The sequence below is a fragment of the Acipenser ruthenus genome, chromosome 8 (assembly GCF_902713425.1).
Source record: "Acipenser ruthenus chromosome 8, fAciRut3.2 maternal haplotype, whole genome shotgun sequence".
Lineage (NCBI taxonomy): Eukaryota > Metazoa > Chordata > Actinopteri > Acipenseriformes > Acipenseridae > Acipenser > Acipenser ruthenus.
The window spans coordinates 34,206,330-34,227,457 of record NC_081196.1 but is presented as its reverse complement, the minus strand read 5'-3'; the positions used below and the strand labels follow the sequence as shown (position 1 = coordinate 34,227,457).

The following is a 21,128-nucleotide window of genomic DNA, read 5'->3' as shown; positions in this document are numbered from 1 at the left end:
ATCTCCTGGTGGAAGCGCTCGCCATGCTCCTCCGAGTACGCTCCCATGTTCTCCTTGAATTTATCAAGATGAGCATCAAGGATATGGACTTTGAGGGACATCCTACAGCCCATTGTGCCGTAGTTCTTCACCAGAGTCTCAACCAGCTCCACATAGTTTTCGGCCTTGTGATTGCCCAGGAAGCCCCGAACCACTGCGACAAAGCTGTTCCAAGCCGCTTTCTCCTTACTAGTGAGCTTCTTGGGGAATTTATTGCACTCCAGGATCTTCTTTATCTGTGGTCCAACGAAGACACCGGCTTTCACCTTTGCCTCAGACAGCTTAGGGAAGAAGTCTTGAAGGTACTTGAAGGCTGCCGACTCCTTATCTAGAGCTCTGACAAATTGTTTCATAAGGCCCAATTTGATGTGCAGTGGTGGCATCAGCACCTTCCGGGGGTCCACCAGTGGCTCCCACTTGACGTTGTTCCTCCCCACAGAGAACTCGGTCCGCTGTGGCCAGTCCCGCCTGTGGTAGTGCGCCTTGGTGTCTCTGCTGTCCCAAAGGCAAAGATAGCAGGGAAACTTGGTAAAACTGCCTTGGAGACCCATCAGTAGTGCCACCATTTTGAAGTCTCCTATGACCTTGATGCCATCTCAGAAAAATGCAGATATGTATCCACTTAGGCAGCTGGAACTCAACTGAACTGGTTGGCTTAAGGTCCCTGTATTTATACTACTATTTATATTACTGGAAAGTTCTAGAAGTTACTCCAAGTTTACTCAGCACTGAATCTATCTGGAATGTTCTGGAAAATAGGTAAATGTCAAAATATCACTGTCCTGGTCACAAAAGCAAAGTTTGTGGGGAATAATAGCCATTTTCTATACTTTGGAGGCATAAGCAATTAGGAAATAACACTTACTACCCAGGAACAAAAAAAAAAAAAAAAAATTGTTACACGGTGTAATTATACAGGATTTTTCTTTTTTTAATTGCCCAAATAATTGTACAGGATTTATATTCGTGCTGTGTTAAGAAAGCCAGTTTTTTATGTCAGGAAATAAAACTACATTTTGAACAAATAAAACAAAATAATTCTTCCCCAAATAAAACAAGAAATTATTTTTAAAAATTAATAATTTTCTGACATTACACCAGCACAGGCTCAGAGGGATGGGAAGGGAACAGGTTTATGAATATGTATGACAAGCCCTGTATAATCACACCACTTTACAGACTTGTTCAGTTGAGTGAAGATGTGATGTACAGGCGGTGTACCTCCAACCATATCAATATTTATGCTTGTACTCAACATGTGTATAAGACACACATAACACTTTATAACCTAGGTGAAATCTGATGACGTTGTTGTGTTGCTGAGTGTGTAGAGGTCTCGCTTAAGGTTTTATTACTGGTTCTTATTCCACCATGCGTAACCAATGTAAAACAAAATAACTGGTCAAAATTGATTTATGGCCAGGAATATGTTAATAAAAATATCAAAACAATCATGATTATGTTGAAAAATATATTACAGGAATATGTACACAGCAGAAAGCAGAAAGATATGGAAAGTAATGCGTTGTGTTTTAATCCCTACAGCTGTTCAGTTTTATGGATTTATTATTGAAAAAACTAAAAAAGTAACATGCATTTCCCTTTGTTGTTACTTATTTATTCACAATTACATTTACAGTCGAATAGCCAATAATGTATAATCTAATCACAATATTACAACTTCAGCATATACATTCTATTTTTAATGGTCATTCTATTTTTTTGTTTTGATTGGATTTATTTTAAGAGAAACATTTTTTTCAAAATTCCTGGTCAAAGTTTGTTGTTTAACTACCTCTAGCATTTAACTCACATCAACAGTATGAAACACAACACAATACACAGATGTATGCACCAGTCTGCATAATGCATTAAAACATTACAGTCAGACATTGATGAGATCGTCAGTAGGCCGACACTAGTTGATGGGGGAACTTCACTGTTTCATCTTGTAACGTGCTTTGACTAACGCACAGCCTTCTAGAGTGATATAAATGATCAGAAAAAAGCATTTACTGTTACTGTTGTATGTACAGTGTCATATAAATGTGGACGTTTTAGTTTTATTGGACAGGAGTAAAAAAAACATTGACAAAAAAAAGATTTGGTAACAAATAAATAGACTTGTTAATGTATTATGGGTCCAATTCCTGAGGGGTAGTAGAGCTATTGTATGCTGTACATTTGTTTGTGTCAACAACACATTTGTACAGTAAACCCCTATCGTCAATTGAGGAAATATTTCACTGATGAATATTTCACTGATGAATATTTCACTGATGAATATTTGCTCAATGTTACTGTGCATTTATTTAATACTATGATATGCCTTACATGTCTGCCTTAATCTTGTTGTTTTTTGTATAAGTCATGCGATGAGGAAAATCATCCCACAAATATTCTGATAATCATGCTAAACATTTCTGTGTTTGAGTTGTGTAGGGGTGTGACTGCTCTTACCTATATTATTCTGTAATGTGATATTTTAGAATGTGATAACTTGTAATGTGATATTTTATAATGCAATACCTTGTACTGTGATACTTTGTAACAATTGTAAGTCGCCCTGGATAAGGGTGTCTGCTAATAAATAAATAAATAAATAAATAAATAAATAATAATAAAGCCATTATTAATTTCTTCTTGTATCTCTAATATTCATCCTCCTTACGCTGAAGTATGCAGATTTCAGCTGACAACATATTTTGTTTTATAAGGCAAGACTTATAAAGTTTATCCAGTTTACTTGACCATATAAACAAGGAACAAGATGTAAAAATCAAATCAGCTACAATTGGCAGAGGATCAAATTGAACTTGATGGCATGTTATTTGAAGCAGGACTCCTGAAATCTATAGACAGGCTGACTTATTTATAATGGGGAGCTCAGTGGAAGACATAACAGAACATATCATGTGCATGTGTTTAGAAAAAAAAAAGATACATATACAGTATATCTTTATTATATTTTCCAGTGCACTTTCCCAGTCAAGCTGTAAAACATCTTTTAGCATCACAGGAGTGGTATTATCCGTCTTCACTGGCAACACAATGACACACGGTTGTGATTTCTCACTCTGTATCTCACATAAATGTGCTGCATTTGTGTTTATTTCCTAGCTGTTTATTATACATGTGGATACCCAAGAGTCAGACCCAAGGCAGAGACTCAATCATGGGGGCTTCTTTCTTCCAATTTATGACACCAGCCAGAACCTTTAGTTTGTGAAATACAGGATTGCATCTCACTCTACATAACGATTTTATTATGATGCTATATTCTCTCTGATTCTATTTAACAGTGTTCCCCTAACATACTGTATTTATGCCTGGGATTGTCTGTGCACCTTTTCTTGTTTGTTCACTTCACATGTTTCATTTGAACTGATGGGGTAGGTTGTCACGTACTGCTTAAGAAGAAATGTTTATTTCCAATACAATATTCCAATTTGAGATGTTATTTGTTTGTTTATTTAGCAGACGCCTTTATCCAAGGCGACTTACAGAGACTAGGGTGTGTGAACTATGCATCAGCTGCACAGTCACTTACAATTACGTCTCACCCGAAAGACGGAGTACAAGGAGGTTAAGTGACTTGCTCAGGGTCACACAATGAGTCAGTGGCTGAGGTGGGATTTGAACCGGGGACTTCCTGGTTACAAGCCCTTTTCTTTAACCACTGGACCACACAGCCTCCTTATTACATTTATACAATGAAAAAACTCTACGTAGAAGGTATCCCAGTTTATTTTAAATTAATCAAATTATTTAACATCTTCATTTTGTGTTTAACCCTGTAACTGTAAGATGAAAGAAATACAAGTTTAAATTGCAAAATGTATGTTTGCATCTGTTTATTTAAAAACACTCCTTCACATGTGTCTCATCACACTGTGAAATTGCATCATCTGGAAAAAGTAATGCATATAGCCTGCAGTTTATTTAACATTTTTGCTGTCCTTTGCCTACCGTCACAAAACAGCAGAACTGTGAAACATTTACATTTTCCCAATGCATCTGGCTGAGATAATTAATCTTACTCAAGACATGCAAAGGGTATTGCATGACAATTATTGTTTTGGAAAAAAATACTTTTAGTCATTTTTATTTCTATACTGTAGCATATTTAAAATAGAAATAGTACACATTCAGCAGTTTCTACAAATGAAGTACCACTTTCATTAAAAGTGCACAATAATTACTGCACATTTATTTTAAACAAGTGTCTGAACTAAAATAACCTTCATAATAAAATAGGGTAGTGTACTAAAATATAAGCATGCACTGCAATATGCATCCCCATTAACAGCCAGTTTCATAATGTTGTCTGTGCATCCTTTTTAAATTATGAAGTGTTTCATGCTGTGTTTTGGAGTTCTCTTGCTTTTCCATGTTGGACAGACCCACATTTTGTACGGTGGCCTGAGAAATACCTTCATGCATTTTAGATTTAAAAGCCAGAAATACAATTTATAAACTCAGAGTACTTCTAATGCAGACTTGTTTTGAAAAGTAATTGAGAGCAGGACTGCTGACCGCAATAGAAGTAACTTGTCATTCAAACACTGCCATTGTGGAGAACACCACTTGGGTCAGAAAACTCCTAAATGAATAGCGACAATCTAATTTTGAATCTCATTTGAATTACGTTTGTTATAAACAATAATGATCATTCATTAATGATTATTAAATGATGTATTATCTCTGGTGCATTTTCATGACCAGTGGTTATTTTCTAAACATATCCTAAAGTTTAGAAAACACTTTCTTTCGGATAGATCAAAGTTGCCTGGAGCTGTGCCGAAAAAGTACTGAACGTTATCCGGGACGATAGGAAACAACAGAGGTCCAATACATCTCGCAGGTATTGTTATAATTTAGACAGACAGTATACTGGCTCTTTAATGTGATACAGACGACACAGCACATGCCAATATTGACTTGTTTTGATGTCAAGCTTGGGCTCACAGTTAAACTAAATAATGCAGCCATTTGTTTTGTCCTCTGTAACTTCTGTTTTTATCATGAATAAAACTTGACTAAAGACTAAATTGTTGGTAAAAGCATTGCTATGTATACTGTACCTCCTAACTTTAAGCAGTTTTAAAAAATTAATAAAAACATTCACACAGGAAAAGAGTTTTATTATGTGGCAAGAAATAACAAAATGTAACTTACAGTACAAGAAAAACCTTCAACCTATATAAATCTCTACACCTGAAGTTTGCGTTTAAATAAACATGTAAAGAAAACAAATCAGTCACTCATGTATGAAACAAAAAGAAACTTAATACAATTAATAAATTGTGCTTGTTATTTTATACCCATTAGACACAGTGAAAAACAAATGTATATCTACAAGTAAGGGAATTAATTAGCAGTGTAATTGACTGTACAGAGTGGCTAATCTTATTGGCAAATGCAAAGTAGTTCGTTCCTTTAAAAGGTAATGCTGCAGATTTTTGTTAACACTAAAATCAATACTTTTAATCAGAAGCAATGGTTTTAGAAAATATCCATTAGATAAAAAAGTCTCAATTATTCTACTTCTTATTCCCCAAAATATGACTGTCCAAATGTTCTAAACATTGATTTACCTTTTATTTTTTTAAACAGTCAGAATAACTACTTTAAAATCCATCCGTTAATGAATCCCGATGTCGATGTATGCAGGACTTAATGGAACGAATTCAAACTGCAACTCAAATGGCATCATGAGGTACAGCACTTCAAATTGTAGACATCTTCATAACCTGCATCAGCACATCCCTATTAAAAGTCAATTCCACAGGTACTGTCCTGGTAAGTACAGACCTTGAGCCATGGGGAGAAGCTGTACAAAGATCTCAATTAGAAAACCAATCTGTCTTTTGGAACTGCCAGCATGTGTAAGGCAGGTTTAAAGTAGATAAACCTGTGTTCTTAAAATGGGTATAAATAATGCAAAATATTTACAGACGTCTTCAAACCTTTGCCCTGCTGCATCTACACACAGCACTTCCTTTAAGGATAAAATAGCACAGGTGCCCCGCACCATTACTGCAAGCTTACCTATATTATTCGGCCATTTTACATTTGTGTTGTTATTGTTGCTTAAACTGGGAGTTGAGATTCAGTAAAAGTAACTCCTAGGGGATTAAACCAGCCTTCAATTATTGGAACTTTTTCTTGTTACATTGGGGGGGAGTGGGGGGGAATCACTTTGTAAATTGGTTGTTTTTTTATTTAAATATACTTTGTTTGCGTATTACTTTTTAATATTAATTGAATAATAAGGCTTATATCCCAAAAGGCACATACTTATAACAGTTCTACAAAAAATGATTGTGTTAGATTAATGAATAAAAGATCACAGTTTAGTTTTCTGTAGTGTACCTGAGCCCAAAGCGCAACAAACACATGATATTTCATACCTTTAAATGCTCGAAATACTGAATGCATAACAAACAGGAAATTCAAAGGTCAGGTTTAGTTTTCTAATCCTTCGCTTGGTGCATGAAAATTGACTCAACTGAAAGTAAATAGCTTAGGACCTTTATCAAACTTATTGAATTGTATAATTTAAAAAAAAAGAGTCTGTCCTAAAGGAATAATGAGATTACAACAGCAACAATTTGTCATTACATTACTGGAACTTCTCTGTACCTGCAAGATCAATTTTCTTTCCAATCTGTCCATATGAAAAGGCCTCCAGCATGGCTTGAACTGCATTATATTTACATCCTGTAATGCGCTAAACACAGAAGACACTGGGGCAAAATAAAAGATTACCACCAAACTGTACAGCCTTCTGCGTCCATGTTAGTTCACTTCAATGTCCATGTCAAGAAGCTTTTTCTAATATTACACACCATCTGAAGTTTCACCCTAGCTCTGGACATTATTGTGACAACATTTAGGTAAGGTAAGTATTAAGGGACATGCATATAATGTTGAAATCAATAATTAAAAACCGGGTTAGATAATACAGCATATAAAGTATTATTTATATTCAAATCTAGAAAAAAAGTTAAACATGATAGGCAATTCCTGTAAAATAACATTTTTCTGGCAACAGAACTTTTTTTCTGCTCAAGTTGCACAAGGAACAGATTAACAGTGTTACAAGCAATTGGCGTAGTTGTGTGTATAATGGTCCATTTTTTAAGGTTTTGCATTATTCAGTTTTTATCAGCGCATCTTATTACCGGTATTCTGCTAAACAATCAGCGATCTATCCACGGATCGAGCAGGTCTTGTATTTTTGAATGCATATGATTAGAGTACACAAGACATTCCTTCAACAGGAAGTACAGTGTGGTATTAAATCAACAGGTTAAGAATTAATTTACTTTGCTTGCTTCGGTAATTACTAACATTTTACAAACCCCTTGCAGCCAATAAATACAATCCATAAAAGAAATATATAAATGCATTTGCATGTTCAAGTAGTGCTGCATTTAGAATGCTCGCAGATCCATTTGGAGAAAATAGACAAGCAGATTAATCTACTCCAAGAGCCTTCAGCTGTCTCTCAATCTCTTCATCTGAAATTGTGGCAGCTTTCGAGGTGGAAGCTGAAGGCAAGTTTTTGCTTGCTGAAGGGGCATTCACCATCTGTAGGGAAAACCATGGTAATTATTAGCAGCAATCAAATGCATACAAATGAATAAAATGAACCCCAGGCTCTAAATATGGACCAGATATTCTGTGCGACTGCGCTCCGTTCAAGTCATTATCAGCTTGACTGGCAAATTTAATGGTAAGAACTCAAACTAATTTATCCCTGACTTCATTTATGGGATTATCATCTGTTCCTTGCAGATGATTTGAAAAGTTTGCGTGTTTCAAATAAAATTGTTTGCAATATGGGATTAGCAGTAATTTTATTTGAAAAAGCCACAACAATACAGTACTTGCACAAAACATTTAGAAAATCCTACAATATAACAAACATCATTATTGTCAAAAAAATGTCCAGTTATACCAATAGAAACATCTGTAACACCTTAGTTAAACTGGAAAACAAAAATTATACTGGATTTTTGTCAGAATTAGCAAGATCGCTATTACACAAAGGAAATAAATGTTGAACAAAATTGGGAGGGAGCAATGACAATAAAAATTGCTTTTATTAAAAGTTAATAGAAGCTTTTTTTTTTTTTTTTATCTGTACACCATTGTACAAACGTAAGTATTTTATTAATCTGATACTGAAATTTATATTTTGTCCACTTACTTTTCCAGAAACTTCAATGCCGATTTCATCCAGGACCTGGTTCACAATGTCCTGAGATTCTTCTTCATCTCCAGATTCATTAAAGATTTCATCTAGTGTGTCATTAACTATGGGGAGAAGAAAAGCAAGTCAAGATTGTGGCAACGTGCCGACGAGAGGAGTCTGAGGCCCGCATCAACCAAAATATGAAATAAAACGGGTGTTTTTTTTTGTTTTGTTTTATTTTGTTTTTTTAAATATAAACACATTCGGGTCTTTGTTGATCTACAGGGAGGCATATTGCTAAATCATGTTGCTATTCTGATCATGTTCCTATTCAGTGGACAGACAATGCCTTCAGTCCACACTGGTTGAATCTCAAACACTGCTCCTTTTCTATTCTAGTTTCAGTGTAAATTCCCTGATTCTATAATATTAATTCCAGTTGTACAATCCATTAGTACTGCTCTGGGTAGTTATGTAAGGTTTGTTGTGCACCAGGTAGCTTTCTGTTAATCAGGGGTTCTTGAAAAAAGGGACACATGTACAGTTTATTACATTTTGGACTACCACCAACCAGAAGGCAAAACTGCTCCCAGTTATAACTGTTTGACCTACTAAATACTATGGTGGGAGTGGCAATAACAATGTATGCCTTGATGGCATATTACATTCAATCAGTCCTTTATTAACCCAGGGAAGTCAGTTGAGAGCAAATTCTCATTTTCAATAGTGGCCTAGGCTAAGCGTCATGCAAAATATGAAAGCCCCATCCATTTTGTCTGGAGAGCAATCACGAAATAGACTCCTGTGAAGGTGCAAGTTTTTAATCCTCCAACAGCTTGGAAATTGACAGCACAGTGTTATCATACCTAATCCAGATGGTGTACTGATTTAGTGTGTGACAGAGTGAGAGTGACAGAAATGGACATATAAAAGAGAGGAGGAAGGTTGTTCTCAGCCTTCACCTCAGGACTGTATTTACATGTTCTCTTGCAGACGGCATGTGATGGGGCCAGTTTCAGTTCCAAGCTAATTCCCATACAAGGTGTGAAAAGTCCAATCTGAGCTAATTTGCATGAAGAACAGGATCATGTTTCCATGGGAAAGTATAGACTCTACTGTACCTGCACCAAACATGCCAATTGGTATATTAAAATAAAACTCAAGTGTTGCAAGAGGAAACTGGCTATGCAAAACAAAGCTGATTAACCATCTAACAGGTTTATTATGCCATTGACTGAGTTTTCCTCTCATATCTGTATATGGCTGTAATGAGCACCTGTCTGTCGGTCTGTCTCTATTGGATTAAGGGCCAAAGTTTTTTACTCTACAGCCAATAGACAAGTCTAAAACAAGTTATTTCTTTCTGGTTTGGTGGCTTCATTGAGTGAAGATTTGGGGTAAGTAGTTTTGAGTTTATGGTCAACCCTGAGATTAGAGGGTTCATCTTCCTTTGTACTGAACCCCAAGTGCCAGAAGAATTCTGTTTTTCATACATTATCAGAAAATACAGTATCATCTGGATGTGATTTTAATAAGCATTTACAAGTTCTGTGGTATGATAATTTATCCTTGGGAGATGTAAACGTAGGCGAGTAGTAGGATAATAGTTCAATTTCAGATACAACTAGGAATATATGTTTTTGTGGACAAAATTAAGGTATTCCTAGGAGTATAATGTAAGAGGAAGGGCATATTTGGTGGTTGGTAAACATTAAGTTAAAAGAATGTGTGAACAAAGACATTACATTTGAGAACAAAGCAAGTATCTCAGTCAGATAGTTAAGGAATTGGGGGAGTAAAACTAAAATCATACAAACATTCCCTTTTATTAGTTAAACTGCAATACTGTTTTCATTGTCTGAAGCACCCTACTAGATTAAGAAAAACAAAATAATAGTTGTCTTACGCATTTCTTCTGTCATTTCCATCTTCATATTTTCCTTCTGGAAGTTCTGCATGGTTTGTAGGGTCTTCTGTGGGTCCATCTTTTTGTTGACTGTCTGCATTGTCTGAATATTTAAATAGAAACATGAATGTTAAAATGAAAATCAGGGGAGAACGTAGTAGAGTCAAAGCACAGTAGTAACAGTGATCGCCCAATGACTCAAACACTGAACGTGTGGCTGGATTTGCCAAAGAGTAAGTTCTTGTCAGAATTATGACACGATTATAATTAAAGCTCTACTGCTATAGGCTGGTAACTGCAGGTCACTTGATACCAATATGCAAGGATTACTGTTCCAACCACTCAATTTCTTACTGTGTACTACATTTTAGTAATGTGACCTAACTCTGGGGTTTAATAGTCTATTAATAGAACCTGTGTATTATGTAGAATATACAAGTAGGACCCATAATCATAACCCAGAGTGTAATGAGAGCCAATGACAAGGGATGGATATTTTAATTAACCCAACTGTATGCATACTTTACATTAAATTACATCTGAATACATATTATTTTACTATATTCTCAAATAATTCAAATTACTTGTTGTGTTTTTTAAGTTTAAAGTGGTGTTACTGCTAAGAAAAATAACACTGGAATTTCTTCAATGTGTGACTCACGTGGAGGAGACGGTGCTGCTCTTTAACTCTCTGCTAATTCAAACGAGATCCCTAATAACTACAGTATATTACAAGGCATGCAGCTTTATTGTGCTAGGCTGCATGGCTTCCCATACAACGACAAATCAAAAAATAATGATTAACTCCCTTCAAACTGCTGCAGAAAACTCTCAACCGATGTTAATTTGCCTTAAAGCAACCATTTTGGCAGGCTGATTTGCTTCTTGTTTTGTCGTTGCTTCAAAGGCCATCAATAAGACAAAGAACAACTTGACCAGGCACTTTAAAGTGTTCTTTTTTTTATTACTTAACCTTTTAGTAATTTTTTCCCTAAAACATCCCACTTGATCAAACAATACGGTGGTAGCACAAGGGGTCAGCCAGCTTATGCCTAAAGCTCTGCCTAAAGACACGTATAAGTGACAACAGCGCTTCTTGATTGTTTGATCTGTGTTTAGTTAAATATTGTAATACCAACAAATCTGTAACAATAAATCTTACCTTTGCAGTGGTTGACATTGCACCGGCCATCTTCATCTGGGAGCTCATGACCTTGGTCTGTGTGGACATGGAGGTGACCTTTGAACTAACTGCATATGTTCGGTTCTTCTGTTTCCGCAACTGCACTAGCTGTTTGGCTAAAATTATACAGGCCTCCTTGTTTCCAGTCTTGGCCATTTTTTTTATTTCCAGTTCCTGACAAAAGATAGAGCAGATGCTGGTTAGTAGGTGGTAATGTACTTTAACACCCAGTCTGGAAGAAGAAAGATTAGGAGGCACTTAATATTTCTAGGCTTGATTGACTTGCAACCTTGAAAGCTTGAAGAAATGTCAACATCATTCACCCAATCAAAAATGTTATTGACTGGCCGAACTGAAAAATAATGTAACTCTACTGCCACAAGGATGGTGTATATTTAGCTATTTGGACTGGATTCCTGCCCATAACTTGATATATATATAAATTGTCATTACAACCGCATTTGTCTACAGTGTAGAATCAAAGATGTTTAGCACACATAGCACGATTAAACCTGACTAAGTGTTACCACATGTCCTTATTAACCCCGAAACCGGACAGATTCCACTAGAAAGCCTCATTGAATTTACAGCTGAGAAATCAAATTATCCACAAAGGAGCTAATCATGTAACACTTAAAGCAGGTGCCACTTGAACACCTTGTATATCTGCATACCAAGCAGAACAGTAAATAAAAAAGAAATCCATCTCCACAGAACAAACACATTTTACTACAACTGAAGGTTAATGTCAGTGGTGCACGAAAGAGATGATATGATTGTAAGAAAGGTTATTATTATTATTTGTTTATTTAGCAGACGCCTTTATCCAAGGCGACTTACAGAGACTAGGGTGTGTGAACTATGCATCAGCTGCAGAGTCACTTACAATTACGTCTCACCTGAAAGACGGAGCACAAGGTGGTTAAGTGACTTGCTCAGTGTCACACAGTGAGTCAGTGGCTGAGGTGGGATTTGAACCGGGAACCTACTGGTTACAAGCCCTTTTCTTTAACCACTGGACCACACAGCCTCCTTGTCCCTTAAACTTTTCAACAAACAATAATTATCTGAAGAAACAGTGGCCTATGTGTTCCTGCCATCACTATAATGTATGTTTCCAACAAGAGCTCCTGCATTATATTTTGTTAGCACTATACTGGATAACAAAAATAAGGACCAGAATTACAAAGCTATTTACAAAAAGTTGTCATTACCGCTCTTTTTCTGAAAGGAAAAAAAACACCAGTAAACCTTCTTAAAGGAATAATAAACAACTTAAATCTCCTTACAAGCCTCCAACTTCAATTTCTGAGTTGTTTACTTATTTTTTGGGATGTTTATTTCGTGCATTCTTCTTAACAAAAATGTGCTAATGACGATGTGGAGTAAACAGCTCTAAGAATCTAGCCCATAGTGTTAAAGGAATCACCCCCTGCAGGATTAATATAAAGTATAAGGGTGGCACTATTTAGTGTCTGTTTCCATAATCGGCATTCAGTGTTAAGTTAAGAAAAAATACAAGGAATACATTAAGGGGCTGATGTAAGGACAGGTGCACTGCAAAAAATCATGCCTGCAAAATCCAAAGGCACTGCGGGCTATGTAAGCTTAAGAGCAATGCAAATTACTCAACACGCACAAATAATGAGCTGCAATCATGATAATGAGGGTCGCAATGAGCGCCGCCTGTGCATTGGGCTATTTAGCAGCCACACTTATAGCCCAGAGGTGAGGTGAGTTAGGAGTAGAGAGCAGTAGGCGCTGTATGACATTTGTGGAGCACAAAAATCAAACCAAACAAAAAATATGTCAGAGGAAGGGCAGCAAAGTCCCCTTGGCACACAGAAAAGAAAAGAAAAGTTTTCTGAGGAGCTGAGAGTCCTTAAGGCTGAGGTCACTCAGTATGAAATTTAGTTATTTGTAAAAGCCTCAGCCAACACCAGTTATGCTACCAAAGAGGCCACATCCTCCAGCATCCCAAACAAAGTGACCATTGGGTTTGAATATGCAGGATCTTCTCAATCGTGCCCTTCTCCTTCAAAGGTTTTCCTGGCTGTCCTCAAGAGCCAAGCGTCGCTGCATCAGGAAGTGTACCACAGCAGCCATCCTGAGGCCAATGACACGTCTCTGAAGGTGTGTGGTTTTATACAGCTCTTAATTACTCATTTCTACAATGGTCTGCACCTTGTAAGAGGAGGTGCACAGTTTTTGGAGGGTCAGCAATTGCCTAAGTGCAAGGCAAAATCCTTACATCTCATTAGAATGTTTGCGCCCGCTTATTATTCCAGATCCCCGCCCAATTCCATGCTCTTTTCTTTATTTGGATACATTTCAATATGATTTAAATAGATTAATGATGGCAAAGTGCTAATTTCATAGAAGGTGCAGAACGGCACATTTTTAGTGCCGCTAAAGTCCAATTTTATAGCCGGTAAACACGGTTTGCATGTGAGAAAACACCAACTTTGGTTGCAATATGTGTGTTTTTAAGTCACAAATAATAATAATAATAATAATAATAATAATAATAATAATAATAATGATAATATATATTTTATATAGCGTCTTTATAAAGTGCTTTACAGAGGTAGGCTGTTAACTGTGCATTATATGCAAAGTCACTTACAATAGGCCATTGGTTTAACATCTCAGCCGCAGGATGGAGCACAAGGAGGTTAACTGACTTGCTCAGTGTCACACAGTGATACAGTCAGTCAGTGGCAGGGGTGGGATTTGAACCGGTGACCTTCTGGTTACAATCCCTGGACTTTAACCACTGGACCACACTGCCTCCTCACGTTGCACGTTTCCTTACATCAACCCCTAATATACATCCCCCTGTTTAATTCAATGTTAAACAGGTCAAAACCTCAGCAAATCTAAATACAGTACTGTCAACATGGCCTGACTTTGAATTAACCTAATATAACATCATGCAGTGATAGGGGAGCACTGTATTAAAATCATTGAAGAAAACCTCTTAAAATACTCAAAGAAAAATCATCAAATACACCACATCCCCCAATATGTAGAGAAACGCATTTCAAAGTGTGCAGTAAACATGCCACAGATTTCATGCTGTTCCAATATAGGTCATTTCTGTTCCTTAGAATTGGATTTCAATAAACCCTCAACACTGGCTAGAACTAGACAGATGAAGGATTAATTAGCTAAAACGAAATGCCTGAGAGAGGTAATTACATACATACATTACCATGTTTACTTTTAAAAAGGGGACCCTCTGCTGCTGTGGGATCTGTCCTCAAAGCAACCAGAGAATATGGGGAGTGCTTTTTAACCCTCTCTCTTTTTGCACTGCACAAAACAGACTTCAGCTGCTTACAAATTGTACTGTAGAAAAGCTATCAGGTTGGGTCTTTTATCAATTTTCTACAAAGTCAGTTTGTATAGAAAGAGCCTACCGATATACTGTATATGCAAGCTTGGAGCAGTGAAAGCTCTTTGTGAATTTTGGTCTACATCAAATGAGGGTGGTAATAGTTTAGAGTTTAAAGTTTTACAGCTGGTTTCACAGACCCTAAATAGCACTAATCTTAGACTACCTTACCTAGGGTAACATTTAGGCTTTTGTATAAGAAGTTAATCATTGTTAATTGTGCACGTCAAATATGTTTACAGTAGTACCCTTTTTATTTATTCAATACCTATTTGTCAATGTCCATGTACACATAAACACTGTACACATCTGGTATACACATATGTTTAATAATTCAGCTACCAAAGGCTGCATCTTGGGAAGCACTAGTCTGATTCTGAAGAGATGCTGTTCTGGGGGCTGGGGGAATTTTCAAGATACAGGTGTACGTACAGTCTTCTAGACCTGAAGCAAGCTAGCCAAGTACAGTGCAAATGTGCTGTAGAAGACTAGCTGACTAACCGAGGACAGAGCAGATCTCCCACCACTGCTACATGATTAGAATAAAGAATCCAGTGCAAGGCTGGGTCTCAATTTTCCGCTGCACTTACCATTTGCTTTTCTTGTTTCTCTAATGCGGCTCGATCTCTGGTTATTTGTCTCTGAGTTCCTCTTAATTCCCGGTTTTGTTCTTTTATTACATCTGAGAAAAGAAGCATACAGATAAAAATCACAAATACTAAATCTGGAAGCCCCAGTATCGTCATACTTTAACACATAGCCATGGAATTGAGAATCAAGAGTCCCAGTAACAGCTATAAAATTGAGAAGCGTTAGTATTGTGACAAACACGGCTGGGATTTTTTTAATTTTGTTTTTATGATGCTTCCTATACTACAGATGCTTAAAAAGGAGTTCCTTTCCATTAAATGAAAATTATATTTTGTTTTAATTAAGCAGATCTTTTACTAATTACGCTTTAGTTTATGTGTAAAAAAAGAAAATGTCATTAATTTTTGTTTTTCAATTAAGATCATAATGTCAGGTTTATCGTACTGACACCCAATAACTGTATCACAGTGCACAGATACAGTGTGTTATACTGGGACGTTCGTTACTAATGCCCAATCACAACAGAGTTACCTCTTGCAATTTACCTAGGACAAATCTATATTGACCATTTTTGGAAGACAGTAAAGTCTGAAACAGAAAAAAAAAAAATAATAATAATTTTATCTCACTTCAACAAAATCTGCAAGTCTGAATTAGTAATATTTTTGGTATAGTTTAATTTCCAAAGAGCACTGGAAGGCTGATGATAATAATTGTGTTTAATTTAATTAGAAGAAGATTAAATAATTGTCAGTCTTCACAGATGTCTGTAGAAAAGAAAATACCAATACCCTCTACCTGTGAATGCTCTAGGCTCACAGTGATGATAACCAACTCATGCTGTGCTGCTGGGGAATACAAGACATTTTAACACAGTTTTTAATAATAGTAGCCAGTGGCTCTGCAACAGACTGAAATAATGTCCTTTACCAGCAGACAGAGACGGGAAGGGACTGTGAGTCTCACCAAGGTCACTAGAACACAGTCCCCTCTACAAAGGGCTCTGTTTATTTATAGTATGGGTATCAATACTAGAGGAAACACAGAGATGCAATTTCTCGTTTCCAGGAATGTCCTTGCCCTGTTTACAGTCCAGTAGTTCAGTACAAACACCCATGACACAGACTTTATAATGAATGGTACTTATGTAATGACTGGGGAGTATGGTACAGTACATACTGAAACATTTGGCCTCAACACCACTTAGTTTGAGGGTCCAGGATGAGATGATAGACCACCTTGGTTAACCATTGGGGGAGGAGGAGGAGTGTGAAATCGATTAAACAAGAGAGGTAAGGTCAATTTATGTTTTTTATGAATGTTAAGTCAGAATTGCATAGACCTGTATAGGAATGCATCTGTGACACCAGGGTTAACACCACTGCTCTCCTTGGAAAGATGTCAATGGGATCTTTAATGTTCACAGAGTAGATAGTACTTCATCTGAAGGAATGTTTTCTGTTCGACTGCCTTCAGTAAATGAATGGTGTTGGTTTTACATCACAAAGCATGATGATAAAGTAGTTTATAATGGCACCAGGTGTCCCTCAAATGAATGAGTAGCAAATTAATATTGTGCGCCAATGCATGTAATGACAGCAAACTCCCTTCCACCTGTCTGATACAGCAGTGGAGTTACTTCCGCATTCTTTTGACTGCAGTGCGAGACAGGTCATACACCCACAGCAGGTGCTTCACCACCGCTCACACACCAAGCAGCAGGATTGTTAATTGATTTACGTACAAGACGCAAAAGTAATCTTAAAAAAAAAAAAATGTCAATGTTTTTTAAAAAATATATAATTAAAAAGTCTGCTCTTGTAGATTACAGTTTTTATTAAATATTCAAAGCAAGATACTTCACCTATCCTCTCAAAATTATTAGTCAAATCATTTGAGAACATCCACTCTCGATTGTAAGTTTTTCTGAGTCATTCCATGTGAAACCAACAGTGGAACGTTTTACATTACCTCCCCTGATTTTGCTGCAAACTCTGCCCTGTTACACGAGGCACAAAATCAGTTGCTATAAGAGCATGCAAAATATCCCTGTCACACAGTAGCACTAACCGCTCTCTATGCCCACTGTGAGTTCAATGATTTTGGCTTTACAGCTAGCAGCCCCCGTATCATGTGGCTCTTTGTACAGTCTAGCTGCCCATTGCCATGGGATATAATCAGTAAGTGACTGTCTCTAAAACATGTGAATTCTGCATTCAGAAAGAGTTCAAGTATCAAATAATATTAGACCTTCATCAGTTCTTGATTGTCCAGCTTAAAAGTTTTCAGGGAATGACCCTCAATCATGTGGTATTCATTTAACTAGTCTACATATCACCTGACATGTTCATGAAGCTTCATACTCGTCCTACTGTACGTTTCCATTGCAGAGTGATTACATAAATCTAACCAACATTTACTGTAGGTGTGCAAGAACAGCAGCAGAAACCTGCAGGAGTGGATCTTTTTGAACCACTTAAAAATGTAATAATGTCTGGCATACTGGAAATGCTGAGACCATAACTGTGAAAGGTGGCAACATTGCCTTTCATTTCAATTCTGTTGTGCTAAATTGTGATTGGAATTGAACCTAAAAGATTTCTGGATGGTAATGTATAATATCTAGGGCATATAACTTTCGGTTTTAACCGATAAAACACCCCCGATCCAAAAAAAAATGAAATCGGTGGATAGCCAATAAACAAAGGAAAACACAGGAAAAACTGTGGAAATGGTTAATCAATTCACGTTGACTTTACCCTATTCCCATTAAAAAAAAACAAAAAAAAAACTACTACAAAAATAATAATAAATACATTTTCCAGTGCTGCTGGGCAATGTCCCGCCTGTCTGACTTGCATCTGTCATTGATTCGTTCTCAATACTTTAATCAACAACTGAATGACAGCACATTTCTACATTTCTATTGGAGACTCCGCTTGCGAGATTTAAAACAAGATTACAATCAGGAAGGAGACTTGTAAGCGGGATTACAGTTCAAGCAGTATTACAGTTAAGATATGGAGGATTTAAAACAGAATTGTGGCGAAATGTACAAAAATGCCTACACACAAAAACCCCAGAAGAACGTGCCCGTGACCATAGGGATTTCGTTGTGGAAGACAGCAATGGAAAGAAGGTACAAGTACTGTCGAGTTACTACTATACATATTTTGACCAAAAAAAAACAAAAAACGCTCAAGCATTTTGGAAAGTAACCGAAAACACTCATTCATATAGTATATCAAAAACGAAAGCCCCCCCAAAAAAACAACTGACATAAAACTCGAAAATAGCTAAAAATAAGCACCGAAAAATACAATTAATAAAACCCGAAAAACAGAAGCCCTACATATATCCTTTTGAGGAAATGCACAAAATAAATAGCAACAACTAGAGAATCATATTGTATCTTGGCAGTGGTGCTCTGAAATTACTGTACCCATTCCTAAACCAACCTGGGACTAAACCATTACCCATTCCTAAACCAACCTGGGACTAAACCATTACCCATTCCTAAACCAACCTGGGACTAAACCATTACCCATTCCTAAACCAACCTGGGACTAAACCATTACCCATTCCTAAACCAACCTGGGACTAAACCATTATCCATTCCTAAACCAACCTGGGACTAAACCATTACCCATTCCTAAACCAACCTGGGACTAAACCCCAGTGGAAGATTTGCAACTCTAATCACACAATAAGTGAATGGACAAATATAGTTTTCTAACCACGATCTTCTGACAGACTCCCTAACTGTAACACCAAGCTTGTCACATAGTCATGACAGCAAGGCCACTTCCGTCAAGCCACAGTAACAAATCCATTCATGTGAAAAACCCATAGAACACCCTCCCCACCAACCACAAGAGCTCAAAGCAGGCAACTGTGTAATATACCATACTCTGAAATCAATCAACTTCCCTGTCACCTTATGAATTAAAAAAAAAAAAAAAAAAAAAAAAAGATTATGCATACCCATAGGGTCCTATCTGAATACAATCTTACAACACATTGCACAACTTACTGTAATGCTGCTGGACCCTTTTCAATCCCATTCATACAGCTGGCATGCATTCTAGTACTGTGCACATTGTTATAAGTCAATATGTAAATTTAAATTCAACAGCACAACTCTGATTACAATTAGACTGACATTTAGTGTATGGGGTTGTTCCTTTTTGTTTTTTGATAAACTATTAATCAAGATGACTATTACTCAACCAATATCTATCAATCAAGTGATCCCTATATGATTTATCCTATCAAATTCTCCAGTACGTTTGAAGCGAGTATGTCACATTTACAATATTTATTACTGTACTTTTGTTGTTCCCATTTAACCTGTGCCGGATGAGAAGGACGACTCATCGACGCCAGGCCAACTGTTATCACTAAAACAAGATGTTTTAATGTCAATGTGTCAATAGTTCAAACCGCGACACATTAGGTTACATTGTAAATCCACATAACAGAATTACTCCGTCAGTTGACTTGCACCCAAACTGAAGATGCCCTGTACAATATGGTTAACTATGTCTGAATCAATGTTTCACAGCTGGTCTAGTCGGGATTTTTGCCCTCACCAGAAATACAGAAACAAACAAGTTCGTCTGTTGGCAGCACCAGGTAGGCGATCTGCCTAAGCACGTTAAACTTATTTACTTCACGTTTTCAGAAATGTTCCGTAACAGACGAGAAACAGTCTCTTGCACATAATACAATTTATTCCAGTCTTTAGTTTTAAATAGTACAGCTGTTGTTTTCAATGAAGTTTAATTTCTTTAATTTCAAGCTGAAATAGACTGTACTGACTGTCCCGTTCCATAGACAAGTAAATCAGGCCCTAAAACAACTTAAAAGCAGACAAGAAACTCACCATCTACAGTCTTCCTCTTAAACAACGAAGCCATGTTAGGAACACTAATGTGGATTTCAACTTGGCTTTATTTGTTTAATAATAAAACTCTACGCTGTATTCTGTTAGAAAATAATGCCGTTCTGTCCACCGATTATTTACAAGTTAATTTCCTGGTTTGTTACAGGCAGGAACTGACTCTCCTTTCTTCACATGACAACCGTGAGTCACTTTGGCTGTGACGTCAGTTCAAACAGGGTTGGCGTTTTCTCAAGCTCCGGCAGGTGGCGCCGCTGGTACAATCAAATGCAATGCGGTAATACAGTGCATTTCCACAGTGTTGCGTTCCTTGGACAGTTTACAGCAGTAGACCAGACCAGGGGGGTCTTGTATGAAATTAATGAGGATATTATTTGGCACGTTTCTGGCTTGGGATCTATCCCTAATCAGACAGCCTGTCATCTCCGCTGCTTCATTTTTAAACATCCAGATTACAGGGTAAGGGGAGCAATAGAACCGACAGTAGCAATATTTATGAGTTCTTTGCAGTTATTGTTTATATTTGTATATGAAAGCACTACCTTGCATGTTTACTGACACTGAGGGTGAGAGATTTCATTGCTTCCAGCATTTGCACAAAACTAGTTTCCCTTTCTATAAAGGCCAATAAAATATTTTTCTTTTTCTTCAAGTCTGATGTTAAATTATGGCTGTAACATTTGTAGTGGTAATAAAACTAAAAATAAAAAACAAAGAGGCTGCTGCCAGTATATTAACTATCTGATCGTCACTCCGTTAAGTAAAACAATATTTCAAAACGTATGAATATGAATGATAGTTGTACAAATATTCATTGTAATACATAATAGGCAGACTGATGAAATATTACAATTATTACCCATACTGTATTACTGTGGTTCTAAAAACAGTGCTAAATAATACATA

The 21,128-nt window shown here is 36.8% G+C and overlaps 1 protein-coding gene across 1 annotated transcript; it reads right to left on the bottom strand.

Annotated features, from left to right (window-relative positions):
• Positions 1 to 5,166: 5,166 nt before the first annotated feature.
• Positions 5,167 to 20,426, bottom strand: LOC117406571 (charged multivesicular body protein 2b). The gene is made up of 6 exons (XM_034010662.3): positions 20,205 to 20,426; positions 15,319 to 15,410; positions 11,311 to 11,505; positions 10,149 to 10,251; positions 8,258 to 8,364; positions 5,167 to 7,635 (listed from the first exon to the last, which is right to left on the bottom strand). The coding sequence occupies exons 1-6, from the start codon at positions 20,236 to 20,238 to the stop codon at positions 7,522 to 7,524; spliced, it is 645 nt and encodes a 214-aa protein (XP_033866553.1). The 5' UTR covers positions 20,239 to 20,426; the 3' UTR covers positions 5,167 to 7,521.
• Positions 20,427 to 21,128: the final 702 nt, after the last annotated feature.